The 15,187-nt window shown below is 39.3% G+C and overlaps 1 protein-coding gene across 1 annotated transcript in view; it reads right to left on the bottom strand.

Annotated features, from left to right (window-relative positions):
- The window catches only part of NEDD1 (NEDD1 gamma-tubulin ring complex targeting factor), a 955,822-nt gene that overhangs the window by 554,944 nt on the left and 385,691 nt on the right, over window positions 1-15,187 (bottom strand). The window contains exon 8 of the mRNA XM_044087817.1: window positions 1,816-2,023. Coding sequence (XP_043943752.1) covers window positions 1,816-2,023 — 208 coding nt within the window. The remainder of the gene's footprint in view (window positions 1-1,815; window positions 2,024-15,187) is intronic.

Here is a 15,187-nt window from a genome sequence, read left to right as displayed (position 1 = left end):
ATGTCTTTATTTATGAGATCCATTATGATCCTCTCCATGGCTTTGCAGATAAGGCTTGTCAAGCTAATGGGACAGTAATTTCCAGGGTCGGTTGAGGCACCGCCTTTGTGGAGTGGGACCACAGTCGCTGTGCACCACTCCCAGGGTACGTATCCGGAGGTGAGACTAAGATTAAACAGCTGTCCTAACTGTGGGTTTAATTCCTCGTTGAGTTCATGGAGCACACAGCCGGGGACACCATCAGGTCCCATGGATGCTGTGTTCTTTGCCTTGGAGAGAGCAATTCTCACCTGGGCATTAGAGATGTTTGGGGGGCTACAATCATTTGGTATAGATATCTCTCTTTAGGGGGGGAGAAGTTTGCACTGAACCTTTCAGCCAGTATGTTGGCAATGTCTGTAGGATCAGTAATTTTGTGCTGATAACTCATTTAAAAAACTTTGTTTGGATTAGCACTTTGGTCTTATAGGCTACATCAGATCAAAAAAACATACAGTAATACTGGCTAAGGCATTGCTCTTGCTCTTTTATCCTAATTTCAGCAAAGGGGCATGGGGAGGAACAACTTCTGTAATGGCAGCACTCTCGAATATACAACAAATGTTAAAACGTAGGCCTATTTAGCACTGGAATGGTAAACACAATAAGACTGTTTATTGCTTGTGGATTATGCTAAAAAACAGGATAATTATGTTTTGTATTCACTTGAAAACCAAGTAAAAAGTTAGATATAGACCAAAGCAAAGGAGCTTGGAACACAGTTGTTAGGAAAGACCCACTAAACTGGAAGAATTCTGAAAACCTTACGCAGATCAGTAGTTAGGAAGCAAAATTAATTGGGACGCTTCAATTACAGCCAATTAAAAGGCTAACAGGAAAACATATCACAACAACAATGTACTTTGTGATGACCTTTACAGAGGATTTCACTCCTGCAATCACAATGACTCTTCAGGTCTGGTGTACAAATACCCAAAGAACTACAACAGTTTCCTGGTATATTTCACCAGCAAAATAAAATAAAAACAAACAGCACAAACTCTACAAAATATACAGACATCCTTAATGAGTCATTTATCTTCAGAAGATTCTTAAAAGGAGATCTGGAAATGTAGGCAGAGAACAAGGAATGCAGACTTAACATGTCAAGAGAAGTACATGAATGTGGTCAAAAAAATGTAAACGGTGTAATGTCACTCCTTTATATTGGATGCACACATACTTCTTTGTAAGGACAGTATGTTGGCTTGCACCCTTTACATAAGGATAGCTCTGGGATCCAGCACAGTTATACAGATGTCAGCCTGCATCTAATTCCCATATGTAATGAACAACACTAATATAATGATCTTTATAAAGAACCTACGGCCAATTGTCTCTGGGAGAAGTTCCTGGTGGTAAATCATAGAGTTACACAGCAACATAATCATTCTGATGCTCAGTGACAATTTCAGACCTCAAGAACCATATGCAAAGTATGGAATTTACTTGGTGCTTTCAAGGAATGGCAGGAGTACCTGCAGTGTAGACGGCAAATGTCATATGGTTTGGGCACTTTGGTTCCACACTGAAAATGAAAGATTTGTGAATCTTGCATACATTTACTTATTTCATTAATTTTACTGATTCCAGTGAGAATACATTATATGCACAGGAAAAATATGGCTGCCAGAAAGCTGGAATGCAAGGTATAACAGCACAGACTGAAAGTGGTGATGCATCTGCAACTCTGGTCTAATATTAAAATACATCTCAAAATATTCAACAGCATTAGTGTTAAACAATGAACTTAAACATGCTTTCAGTAAGATGTACCTATTTTTTCCTGACTGGTATCCAAGCCCTTTCCCTCAGGCACTACAGAAGCTTGCTGAACTGCAGCAGTGTGAGATGCTATATCTCTGCCACCTCCTATGTTCTGGATACTACCAATAACAGCACTTGGTTTTACTGTAGATTTTCTACTTCCAACAGAAGAATGAGAAAAGGCAGCTTTACTTGCAGGGACTTTTGCACCATTTACCTAAAATGAAACACACAAAAACAGCACAAACAGTTAAAATGATGTGCTACTTCATCTACATTCTATACATATTGAACTTTTAAGGACAATCCACAATATCAAACAAAAAATCATGACTAACTATGGAAAGTGCAGTTGTGCAAGTTCAGTATAACAGTAGATGTCTGCATGGTCAAAGCTGCAGTAGCCTGAGCTATATGGCTTACATCCTGCTAAGGATACAACAGCTGTCCAGCCTCCAAAGTTTCAGGGCACCTTCCACATACCCAGCCCTTAGTGTGAGCTGAACTGAGCTGATCAAAAAGGCACATTTGGGCTCCAAACCCTTCAGAGTTTTTATGTCAACAGCGAGAGGGAGGCTAAAGCCCTCACAAGAACACTAAGAAAACAAAAATAAATGTCCTTACCCTGGCAATAAAAACACACAAAAATATGGGAGATGGAAGAAGGGAAAAACTACTGCAGCATTCAAACACTACTATTATGGTAAGTTACTTACACAATTACACTATGTTCATCAAATGAATCACTGCTGCAGTAGCCTTAACTACATGAGTAGATTACCATAGCTTAGACTGCCTGGGAGGAAGAAGGATGATGGTTCAGGAGCCACTAGGGAATGACCTTAGGAAAGTCTGTCCTAGACTTGGAGAAGGAATCTAGGTTACAGCAGTTTGTAAAAGTGTGCACAAAGGACCAAGTTGCTGCTTCTAGACTACTACTAAAATCCAATCCATTCCAAACAGCTACAGATGAAGCCAAAGTCCAAGTAGAACGAGCCTTGACACTGGCTGGGATTTTTATTTTTTGTTGTGGTGGGTATTAAACAACAGACTGCGGTGGTGGTGCTGCGGTAGCGTTGTCGCCTCACAGTAAGATGTTGTCCTGTTCGATTCTCAGCTAGAGCGTCTTCCGTGTGGAGACATGCGTGAATGGGCATGCCTTCGTTGAAGGTTGTGCGTAAGGGCTGGCAACTCGGCACGTAAAAATCCACTTCCAATTATTAGCGGACCGGAGTTCTGCTGTGGCGACCCCTAACCAGGAAAAGCCAAAAGACACAACAAGTTGTGGTGGGTATAACAAAAAAGGTAATATCATGAGACAACCACTTGGAATTAGTCCATTTTTACAGAGGCTGTACTTTTTTCTTACCTTCACAAGAAATAAACAAATGATCAGAGTTCCAGAAAGATTCTGCTGTGTCAAGATAGTACCAGAGTTGTCTGTGGACATCTAAGGTATGCAATATCCTTTTTGCCTCATTTTTAGATTCAGGAAAGAAAGGGAAATGAACAGCATAGCTCAAAGAAAACTCAGCTCCCACTTTACGTATAAAAGAAGGATTAGTTCTTAAGGAAATCCTATCTTTATGTAAAATGAGAAAGTTAACCCATCAGAAGAGCTTGCACTGTAGATACTTTTCTAACAGAGGTCAGAGCACTTAGTAACATTGTTTTCTATGTCAAGAATATCAAAGTCAGCCTGATAAATTTGTTCAAATGAAGAAAACGCTAATTTTTGTAACACAAAATCTGGATTCCAAGGAGGAGCAACCTCTTTTCTAGGCTTCAGTTGCAGCACATTTCAAAAACATATTCCATGACAACTGCATTGAAAGAGACTGATCCATGGATAGACATGCTGAAATGACCAACAAATAAACCTTGACTGAAGAGTAAGACAACCCTCACACGAATATTTAAGAACCACTGTTACCTGGGCCAGAATGGAGTCTTCACAATGATCTTTAGAGAGTCCTACTGACTCTTCACAACAACCTTGAATATTTGTGGAAAGGGTAGAAAAGTATGCAGGAACATTCATTCTTGTACAAGGAAGAAAAAAGTACAGTCTTCCATGCCTTCTTGCATGGAGTTCTGAAGCAGAAATTTGCAAATTTATTGCTATGAGTGGTGGCAAAAAGATCAATTTGAGGTGATCTACAGCCAGATCAATTCTAAGAAGACCCCATAATCAATTTTCATTCAAGAGGATCTGTCCTGGTCCTGCTGAGCTTGACAGCTACACAATTCTGCTCTGACAGTAGACAAGACACCAAATACAGTGAGACTGTACTGAAAAGCTATTTCCCAGACTGCCATGGCTAGTGTGCAGAGACAGTAAGATTTTGTTCCTCCTTGTCTGTTTATGTACCACGTCACTGTGATGTTGGCTGTAAACACTTCTAGAGGTCCTGAGGACCACATATGTTGACACCTATAAATCCTCAACGTTTTTCAACCACTTCTTTTATGATTATGTATTTTGATTAGTCTTTTTTTGTTCCAAAGACCCTGCACTTTTATCCAGATAAGCGTTACATACCAAGCAAAGTCTGAAACATGTGTGGTGACTGACTATGCGAGAGCTAGAAGGGATAATAGGAGACCTAAAATTTGACAACTTTGGCATCTCCATCAAAATAAAAATAATTATTTTCAGAAACCCCAACACTGAAATCAGGAATATCGATGTTGGGACCATAAAGATTCCAGGTACCACTGGAATCTTCTCATGTGGAGTCTTGAGTTCACAGGTAAGTACTAGGTAGGCTTCTGCTCTTGAGGGCCATTTTAAATCTAGTCAGTTTCCCTTTTATGCTTGAATTCATCTATCCAGTTGGTTAAAGATTGACCTTATCCATTCCCAAGGTCAACAATTATATATTACCCCTAATGAAAACAACTGGGATCATACCATAGACAATTTTAAAGCACCTATGCATGGGATAAAGCATTTAGGAGCTGCCTATGTCCATTAGTAGTACAGGGGGCAGTCCTGGGGTAAGATTTCTGCTTCCAATCAACAAGATGTGTTTGAATATGTACAAAGATAAACTTTGTTTAATGTGGATGGGGAGTTTGTTCCACAGCAGTGGTATCCTCGGAGAGAGATCTGTCCCTCCAAACTGTCCTGTTGATGTTACAGAAGAGGTTTAGATCCCTAGACCAAGTATTTCTGATGCCACTGGACTTGCTGATGTGCAGCAAGTCCACCAGTACTGGGTCAGAAGATGTCTTGCATGCGAGACACAGCTCACCTGTTCGTAATCTGTACGGTACAGAGTATAGTGCGACAGTGCTTTGAGTTGGTCCATGTAAGACATGCTGTATCCTTTTAGTAAGATATCTCTGTAGGCATTCCAGTTGTTGCATGTGCATGGACAGATAAATGCCACAGTTGGCATTATATTCAATGATTGGCCTAATGAGGGCTGAGTAAAGGGGGACAATGACATCTTAGATCTAGATGCCATCCCTTTATTTATAAGCTATACAATATAGAAGGACTTTCTTACAACAATGGACACATGTTGGTCAAAATGTCACTGTCCACATAAGTTCCCAAATCCAAACAACTGGGTCAAGTTTTAGGGGTGTATTGTCAGTGTAATGGATGACTTCCCAAAGGTTAAGATAATGCATGTTTTGGCATTTTGTTTCCGTCCATGATTTTGGCACCAATTATTTATTTGGGACAAACCTGCCTGCAGGATGGCTAAGTCACCCACCCCACCTTCTATCTATGCTTCTCAACTTTCTACCACTCATTTCATTTATATCTCATAACTGAATCAACCTTTTGCTTTCCACCATTTGTAAATAACACAGTAGTCTGTATTGTGACATAGTTAAATAACTATACAGTACAATAGATATCCGTATAGAATATAATTAGTACAGGAAGCTTTACTACTGTATGCATAGTTACAATTTTATCTATTTTGAAATTGTACTCTGCCTGACATTGTTGATATTGTATAACTTAAAAGACTTTGTTTGTACTCCATGTACTGCTGCTTTTCTTCCTAGACCTTCACTGAAAAGGGACTTCCCTGCTCAACAAATGTAAAATAAATAAATAACATTTGGGGATTCAATGACTACTCCTACCTTGCAGCCATCTGCAAACATACTCCGCCACTGCCCTTTTGTATTTGTTTTTACTTCAGAAAAGTAGATACCAAACAAAAGAGGTCCCAGCATAGAACCCTTGGGGACTCCACTGGTGACTGATCTCTTTGTGGAGGCAACTTCTATTTTGAATTTGTGTGTCCTACCTGTGAGCAGAGGGGTTTATTCCCATTTTATTTAGCTTTTCTAGTACGCCTGAGTGAGGACTTTTGTCAAAAACTTTAGCCAGGTCAAGGTATGCGGTGTATGCCATTTTGCCTTCATCCACTGATTTGGAAACCTTTTAATAAAAAACAAACATTTTATTTTATTTTTTTTTTTATTTTACATTTGTTGACCGGGCTAGTCCAGCTGGATATATGTCCATTTTCAGTGGAGGCCCAGGGAGAAAAGCTCCACAAATTACAACAACATAAAAGGTCAAGACAAAGACAATAACAGTATAATTTGGTACATAAGTTTTAACAATTATAGTACAAGCCTAAGATTATATATTTTATATTTCAGTACGAAAAAGGAAAAATTTATCTAAGAATAGATGAATAAGACTAATACATTTGTATTAGAAATGGTGTAGTACAAATCTTTATAACATATTACAAAATTAGATACACCTAGTAATTTATGATAAGGGATACCAAGGTCTCACAAAAACCTAAGAAAGAAAAACAATAGAGATCAATAGATAGAGTATAGAAGAACAGCAAACAGGATGGATTTCTAGTGTTATTTAACACATAGGTTGTGATACTATATGAAGGTGTTTGATCATTCCACTGTATATACTTATTTACATGAGAAAAAATCCTAAGGAAGGTTAAGCTCACTAAAAATTAGTGAGACAACACAAGATCATGATAGGCTAGGAATTGTGGGAGTCTAGTTAATAGTTAGGTACTTAGTCTGGGTTAACACAGGGGCATAGCCAGTGTGATATGAGGTAGGGTTTAAGCTTGCTTTTAAATAAGCTGACAGAGGATATTGAGGTTAGCTGGCTTGGGAGGATGTTCCAGGCTTTACCTACTGTATTGGAGAACAAGGTGTCACCAGCTAAGTTGTTGGATTTTGATATTTGTACAAGTAGGTTATTAGCTGAGTGTAAGGTCTTGAGGTTATTATAGGGGATGACTAGGGATGTAAGTATGGGTGTATTTTGAGGTAAATACAGGATCTTATGGGCTACTATTAATTGATTGAAAAGTATTAAATTTGGCAGCTCTAACCATCCTAACTGATTCAGATTGATACAGTGATGAGTTCTATAGGAGGACCCAGCTGCAAATCTGGCAATATTGTTGTAGGAGGATGTAAGTTTACTCAGATTACTTCTACATATTTTGGTATAGACAGGGGAGGCATAGAGCAAGGTAGAGATGAGGTGGGTACGAGCAATAGTAACCCTGGCTGGAGGTGTAAGAAAGGGTTTTATTCTATAGAGGGAACCTAGTTTCTTGTTTACTATTTTTATAATGTTATTAATGTGAGGTTCAAAGGACAAGTTGTTATCTATTAGTACCCCGAGTAGTTTGGTGGTTGGTTCCGGAGATATTATATTGAAGTAATAGTAACGTTAAGTGGGGAGGTTCTGCGGGTGGGGGTAAATAGTAGCATTTTTGTTTTTTTGGGGTTAAGGATAAGACGTCTTTGTAGGAGCCAGTTTTCAACTGTACTAAAGGTCATTTGGGTTAGTGACTGAAGTTCTGACTGAGAAGCAGCAGCGCATATGAGTGTGGAGTCGTCAGCGTATTGGATACAGTCAGCTTGAGGAATTACAGAATGAAGGTCATTTGTAAAGATGGAGAAGAGTAATGGGCCTAACATAGATCCTTGCGGGACCCCTAGAGTGACTGGGACGTGGGAAGATAAAGTATTTTCCCATAGTACAGCCTGTTGCCTGTTATGTAGTTATGATTGGAACCACTGTATAGTATGGTTGTCCAATGACAGGTTTTTGAGTGTGTCTATAAGGAGGTGGTGATTCACCATGTCAAATGCTTTGGACAGATCAATAAAAACAGCTGAGGATAGAGTATCAATATTACGATTGCTGTTAATATGGTTAGTGAAGGATAAGAGAGCAGAGGTGGTGCTATGAAATGGTCTAAAGCCATGTTGACAGGGTGCTAATAAATTGTGATCGAGTAGGTAGGTTATCAGTTGTATGTGTATACATTTCTCCATTATTTTTGCCAAAGGAGATAGAATAGCTATGGGCCTATAATTGGACAACTCTTTGGAGTTACCGCCCTTATGCAGGGCAATTATGTGAGAGACTTTCCAGATTAGGGGAATAGATCCTTCAGAAACAGTTCTGTTAATGAGGATGGATATGGGGTAGGCTATGACTTTAGCAGCTTTTTGCAGGTATTCTGCAGGTAATTTATCAGCAGAGAGAGTAGTGGGTTTAAGTTTCTGTATGAGGTTACAGATAAGTGAAGTGGGCACTGGCTGAAAATGAAATTGATGAGAATTATTGGTAAAGGTTGTGGCAGAGCCTGGGATGCTAGGGGATAGCTGGTTGGCTAGGGATTGTATGGTTTCAGTGAAAAAAGTATTAAATGAGTCAGCTATTTGGATGGGATTGTTGTGATCAGAGCCAGAGGGAGTATTTGAGCATCCAGGGTGTAGGAGGTTATTGATACCTCGCCAGAATTTTGGGGGATTATTTTGGTTGGTTTGTTGTAGTTGGTAGTAGTAGTTTCTTTTATCGGCTAATATGGCTTTTTTTGTTTCATTTCTTAGCTGTCTGAATTGCAGGTGGTCTGAGGAGCTTTTTGTTGAGCGCCATTTGGTCCATTGTTTATTTCTTTGGAGGATTTTTTGTTTGGTCGTTTTGGTGAGCCATGGTGCCGGTTTGGTTCTAATTCTAACTTTGCGTAATGGGGCATGGCTGTCTAAAATGGTTAGAAATTTAGAGTTGAAGTATTTCACAGCATTATCTATTGGGAGGTATTTCAGGGGTGACCAGTCACAGGTGACTAGTTCAGCTTGAAAGTTAGCAGGGTTAAAATTTTTGGTAGTGCGAATAGCTCTACAGATGGCAGAGTTTAGGATGACAGTTTTTGTTCTGATTAAATAGGTAAGCAAGTGATCACTTATGTCCTCAGGGAGGGTGCCTGTTTTATAGTTTAGTTGGGGAGTATTAGGTCTGAACCTCCATTTCTCTCTTTGGCAGCAGATTGTTTCAAGACATAAAGGTTGTGAATGCAATCAATTTAGCACCTTTTTCTAACTAAGGAGTAGGGAGCACTAACATTACCCACTGAAACAGTAGATGCTGAATGAAGGTTGAGGAAGCATGATTTGCCATTGTCAAATCCAAACTGACAGGTCCATTTTTTTTTTGTAGGTTCCCTATGTCCTGATTGATCAGTTCCATAGGTTTTTCCATGGCTTTGTATATGAGGTTGGTCAGACCTAAGGGCTTTGCAAGAGGTATCATGAAAATCAATGAAGCCATGAAATCCAGAATCCTGAAAAGTTCCCTGGCTAAAACAGTCAACTGAGTGGAAAACAACTCAGGAAAAGATCTACATACAGATCTACAGTTTTATCCTGTGAAAGAAAAGCTCTCTGAATTGAAATGTTCAGAATACACCCCAAGAACACAATTCGGTGCAATGGGAATCAAACAGGACTTATGTATGTTTTTCTCAAACCCCAGTCTGTGTGGAAGATCACTTATCCAGGTGACAGATTCCAGACACTTTAAAAAAGACTGCACAAAACAAGTATATCCAGCCAACACAACAGAGATTACTACTTAACATTCTGTTTATTAAAACAAATGTTAAAAACAATAAAAACAGAGAGAAGACAAGCGCTTTCACGCCTATCACAGGTCAATGTTTTTTTCTGGTTCATTCAGCCGTGTCCACATATCCTACTTGTTCTTACTTTATAAAAGACACTGCAAAGATAAGCAAATTGACTAAATAAGGAAACGTGAATAGCTTACAGTCTGTAGTAGGCAATCACAGGAGTAAACATTTTGCAAATATCCTTGGAACAGTGGGTACCAAAGCTTAATGCAGAGAACTGATCATGGGATCTAGACACAAAAAACATTGAAAAACTGAAATTTGGATCTACAGGAATGTGACAATATGATCTGAGATCCAAGGTCACCAGAAAACTCAAATGGGTAACAAGTTGTGAAGGGATGACATTTTGAACTAGGGTACTATCACAAACGCATTCACAAAGGAAAGATCCAGAACTGGTTTCCAAAACTGTTCTAACTTTAGCACCTTTTTCTAACTGAGGAGTAGGGAGCACTAACATTACCCACTGAAACAGTAGATGCTGAATGACAGGAGGGAAAAGAGGAATTTGATCTGGCAGATGAGGGGGGAATCTCTAGAAAAAAGGGGACAAATTCCCACTGTCATTTGTAACCTTGATGGATTGATTACATTCACAACCTTTATGTCTTGAAACAATCTGCTGCCAAAGAGAGAAATGGAGGTTCAGACTTTCTGGAAGGATTAAGGGTTTTACAGGGTAGTAGCAGAGTCTTGCATGCAGTCACTCAGACTTCTTAGACTGTCACTTGTTCTAAACACTTGCTTACCTATAATTGCAAAGCACCTTGCTAACAGACAGGAAAACAGCTCCTGTACTTTTCAAAAAAAGCACCAAACCAGGCATGTCCAAGAGTCAGCTTCTGGTGATTTCTCCTGTCCACCTGGTGAATCTGGGCATACTGGGGCAATGCAGCAATTGCCTCATGTACACAGACAACCCTCTCCTCCTACCACCCAACACTGCAACCTGTGAGAGATGCACTTACATAGCCAAACTGGAAGCAAAGCTCTCTCCACCCAAGATTGTGCTAGACAGTCAAAAGGAGAAGGTTAACACCCGCACTACACCTCAAGCAACACATAGCCCTTCTAAACTCACACCACCAACACCCACTGATAGCAACACTAAATCCACATATGCGGAGGCCCTTAACTGTAACCTGCCCAAGCAACAAGGACCTCCGAAGCTGAAACGCAAACAAACCCCAATTACAACCAAAGTGTCACATAGCTCACAACACCAGTGTGCCACCCAGCAAAAGCCCCTAAGGCAAGACAATGTACCTAACACTTTAGTCATAGGTGACTCTATAGTCAGGCACACTGATGTCCCACTCACTAGGCTGAACAAGGAGAAAATTACAGTAAGCTGCCTGTCGGGTGCTAGGATCCGCCACATAACGCATGCACTTAAGTCAATCCACAACAAGTACAAATATGACTCTGTCATTGTCCATATTGGAGTGAATGACTTGAGACATACCTCCCTGGACTACATGAAAAGAGACATGGAAGAGCTCTCGGATCATGTGGCCCAGGCAGGTATGACCCTAGTCCTGAGTAGCATCCTGCCTTCCCCCAGAATGATACTACAATATAAGGACAAAGTTATTGACTTCAACAATTGGCTAAGCTTCTGGTGTCATTCAAAGGGGATCCAGTATCTGTCTGCCTGGGACGACATGATCGACAGACCATGATGCTTTGCAGAGATGGTCTGCACCCGTCGCCCCTGGGATTCAGGTTACTGGCTAAGGCTCTTGTCACCCCTATAGTGCCTTTTTTAGGCAAAGTTCAAAGGACAACACCACCACTGTAACAGGTACAAGCATACAAAAATCTGAAGGTAATGCTACTCAATGCTAGAAGTCTAAACCTCAAAATGCACACTCTCGAGGCACTCCTAAAAATGGAGAACATTGATATCTGTGCAGTAACTGAGATCTGGTTCAAGGCTCCAGAGAGCGCACCTGCAATACCAGGCTACAACTCTTACCACACTTTTCGGCCACCAAACCAGGATCGAAACACTAAAGGTGGAGGAGTGTCCATATTCACCAAGGATATTCACACCACCAGGCTAGTTGCCCAACACAATGCGTCTGAAATTCTCCAGGTGCAACTAACACTAGGGTAAGACTGCAATCCAAATTGTAGCTTACTACAGATCCTCCACCATGCCCCAGGATTCTCACTACACCTTTCTGAGCATACTGGAAAATATTAAGATACAACCAAACACCCTAATACTGGGTGATTTCAACTACCCTGCCATTAACTGGGAAAACTACTCATGTACCAACACCTTTGCCCAACGGTTCTTGGAATTCATAAATTCCAACGCCCTGGATCAGCTAATCCATAGTCCCACCAGGGACTCCAATATCCTAGACCTTGTAATTACCAACATGGGAAATCGATGCTCCACACCTATGATCACCCCCCTTGTTGGTCAGGTCAGACCATAAGCTAATCACCCTTAACATCCACATCCCACCCCCAACTCCCCGGTAAGGAAACCTCCATAAAAACTTCTCCAAAGCCAACTTCATGCTGCTCAAGTCAGAAGTGACAAACTTCATGACACCCATGCAAACGGGAACTGACAGTTCAACTGCTGAGTCCTACACTAAGGCACTGTACGAGCACATTCACTCATGCATGAATCGTGCCGTCCCAAATAGAATCAAGATGCTCTCCTCCAAAAAAAGGAAGTCAATCGGGTGGCCCCCTGCCATAAACAAACTTTTCAACAAAAGGAAGAAACTGTTGCAGAAAAGAGGAAAATCCCACGATGCAAAAAATTCCCTTACCAGCCTCAGTAAGTAGCTGAGATCCTTTGTAAAATCCTCCAAAGCTAGTTACGAAAATAAAATTGCCAAAGATTCCAAAGACAACCACAAGGCATTCTATAACTATGTCAAGAATCTAAATCTTTTTAGTGATGTACACATTATTCCTCATCTCAGAAGTAATTTCAGATCCACAGTGAAAAACGAGCTATTTACTGGTCAACCACTCAGGGCTCTCAATATACTATATACTACACTAGCACAAATATACATTGATAAACTCAGTCTGCTTCCATGAACAGCTACAGGATATCTAACAATGTCACTGCACTCTCAGATATCTCTCCACTTCCATCTTCCTACAAAAAGGGGGGGGGGCTAAGAAACCCCAGGGAGGTAATGGATAAACGACACAACAATGTGTACTTACCACTTCTGAGGATTAACACTGAAAATCCTATTGACGTTAATGTTGTCAACCTGGCTGAAAAGAACCAGTGTGACCAGATAGTGAGTAACGTACTAAATAGTGGCCAACTTAATAATGGTACATCTACTGTTAAATTTATCACCACCTTCAGTATAACAAGCACTTTGTGTTCATCTATATTGAAGAAAAATTGGGACTTGTTTAAAATACAACCTGAATTATATGAAAAATTAGGGGACCATCCTACGATAGTTTACAGGAAAGGGTTTAACATCAAAACCCTGTTAGAAAAGCATGACATGCCTACAGTGAGATGTCCTGGCATGTATAAATGTCAGAACTGTAACTATTGTAAACACGTCCAGGAGGGCAATTCTTTTAGCCTGAATGGACAAAAATTTAAGTTAAGGAACAAATTTGATTGTAACACTACCTATATCACCTATTTATCCAGGTGTACATCCTGTCTAGCATTTTACATCGGTAAAACCGAAAGAAGACTACGTGAAAGGATGTATGAACACCTGTATGCTATTAGAAAAGGGAAACTCGAGAACGCACTTGCAAAACACACGGCGGCCTATCCAGACCATGGTTTCAGATTTATGGTAATTGACCATGTAAAAATTGACCCGAGAGGGGGCCCTAGAAATTTGAAACTGGAGGAATTGGAATTGAAATGGCAGGTGAAATTGAATGCATATAGCTTCCCAGGACTAAATGAGTCTTGTTCAATAGGAAGTTTATTAAAATTGAACAGTTTGAAGAGATGAAGGCTTTGTTACTTCATACTCTCTATGGTTATATGTTTTTGTGTATAACTTTATGAACTTTTGTTAATTTTAGTTAACGTTATTATAAATTTATCAATCATGATATTCATGACATTAGGTATGTCTAACCCACTATAAACAATACAATTTACTAAAACTTTTATTAAGTATATGTGTTATTTAGGAACTACATATACTTTTTAAGTATTTTATATTATGGTATACCGCACATATAATTATTTTATGTCCCTATGGGAAGCTGAGAGTACTTTTAACATGTTGGATCTGATATTTGGAATCTAAATATTGTGTTCATAGTATGGACAACACTAAAACAACAAAAATATGGAAATACACAATATGTATGTTTTCTTTCTAAATATATTATTATTATATACATTATTATATCTATTTACTTCTATATATATACAATTATACTAAATATAAACATTTATACATTTTTAAATTACTTTTTATAAATTGTGTTTAATTATGAACATATTTTATGTAATCTAGAACAACTTTGGGGTTTTTGACGCTTTAACATCATATATAATGACTTATGTAAGCTTTGAACCATGAACTAACAGTATATTACAGCTAGGGTTATTAATTGTTGAAATTTTACTATTACTGTAATGCTAAAACAACTTATTTAAATGTTGCAACATTACTACACTGACTTTGTATTAATAAGTCGACTTGACTCATGCACTTGTGCTGTTTACGTGTTTATAGGGATTAGATGTTTGCCACCATTTACGGTCATTGGGGCTTTAAAAAGTTTTTAAACCCCCCATTATTTCAAATTGTATTAATTGAGTTAATTGTATGACGTAAATGGATGTTTAGCTTTTTTAACGGTTATGTTGTCAGTGGCTTTTGTTTCTGAAGAAGTCAGCTCATATGTGCTGACGAAAAGTGCTTCAAATAAATTTTCTCCTTTGACTGCCTTCTGTCGTTCACGGCTTGTTTTTGGTTTCTTCGTTTGGTTTTGGTTTTATTTCAAACCCCATACCTACACAGGCTAGGGAGACTGACTTTTGGATGTTCTCCTCTCCCCTTGCCAACTCCAAGATTCCCAACTGGATTACAAACCTCACCAGAACATTTTAAGATGATGCCATATCTCAGCAAATGGAACTACAGAGCTGGCTATTATGTACTAGTGTTCATGCATGCTCATTAATGCACCACAACAATTTTAAACAGAAAAGTACAGACATGTAAGATCTTACCATAACAGTAGATGTCTTTTTCACTAGTGCAGTATTTTTTACAAATGGGATACCTTGTTGAAGACAGACGTATGTCTTACTAGCATACCAAAGCCTTAAACTCGTCTAAGCACCATACTTCAGACACATGTCCTATGTCTAAGGCATAAGGTACATTAATGGCATATGGACACAATCTACAGAACTGAATTGTTCCAGAAATACCCATACA

This window comes from Protopterus annectens, chromosome 11.part0 (genome assembly GCF_019279795.1).
Source record: "Protopterus annectens isolate FY-2018-M chromosome 11.part0, PAN1.0, whole genome shotgun sequence".
Taxonomy (NCBI): domain Eukaryota; kingdom Metazoa; phylum Chordata; order Ceratodontiformes; family Protopteridae; genus Protopterus; species Protopterus annectens.
This window is presented reverse-complemented; position numbering and strand designations above follow the sequence as displayed.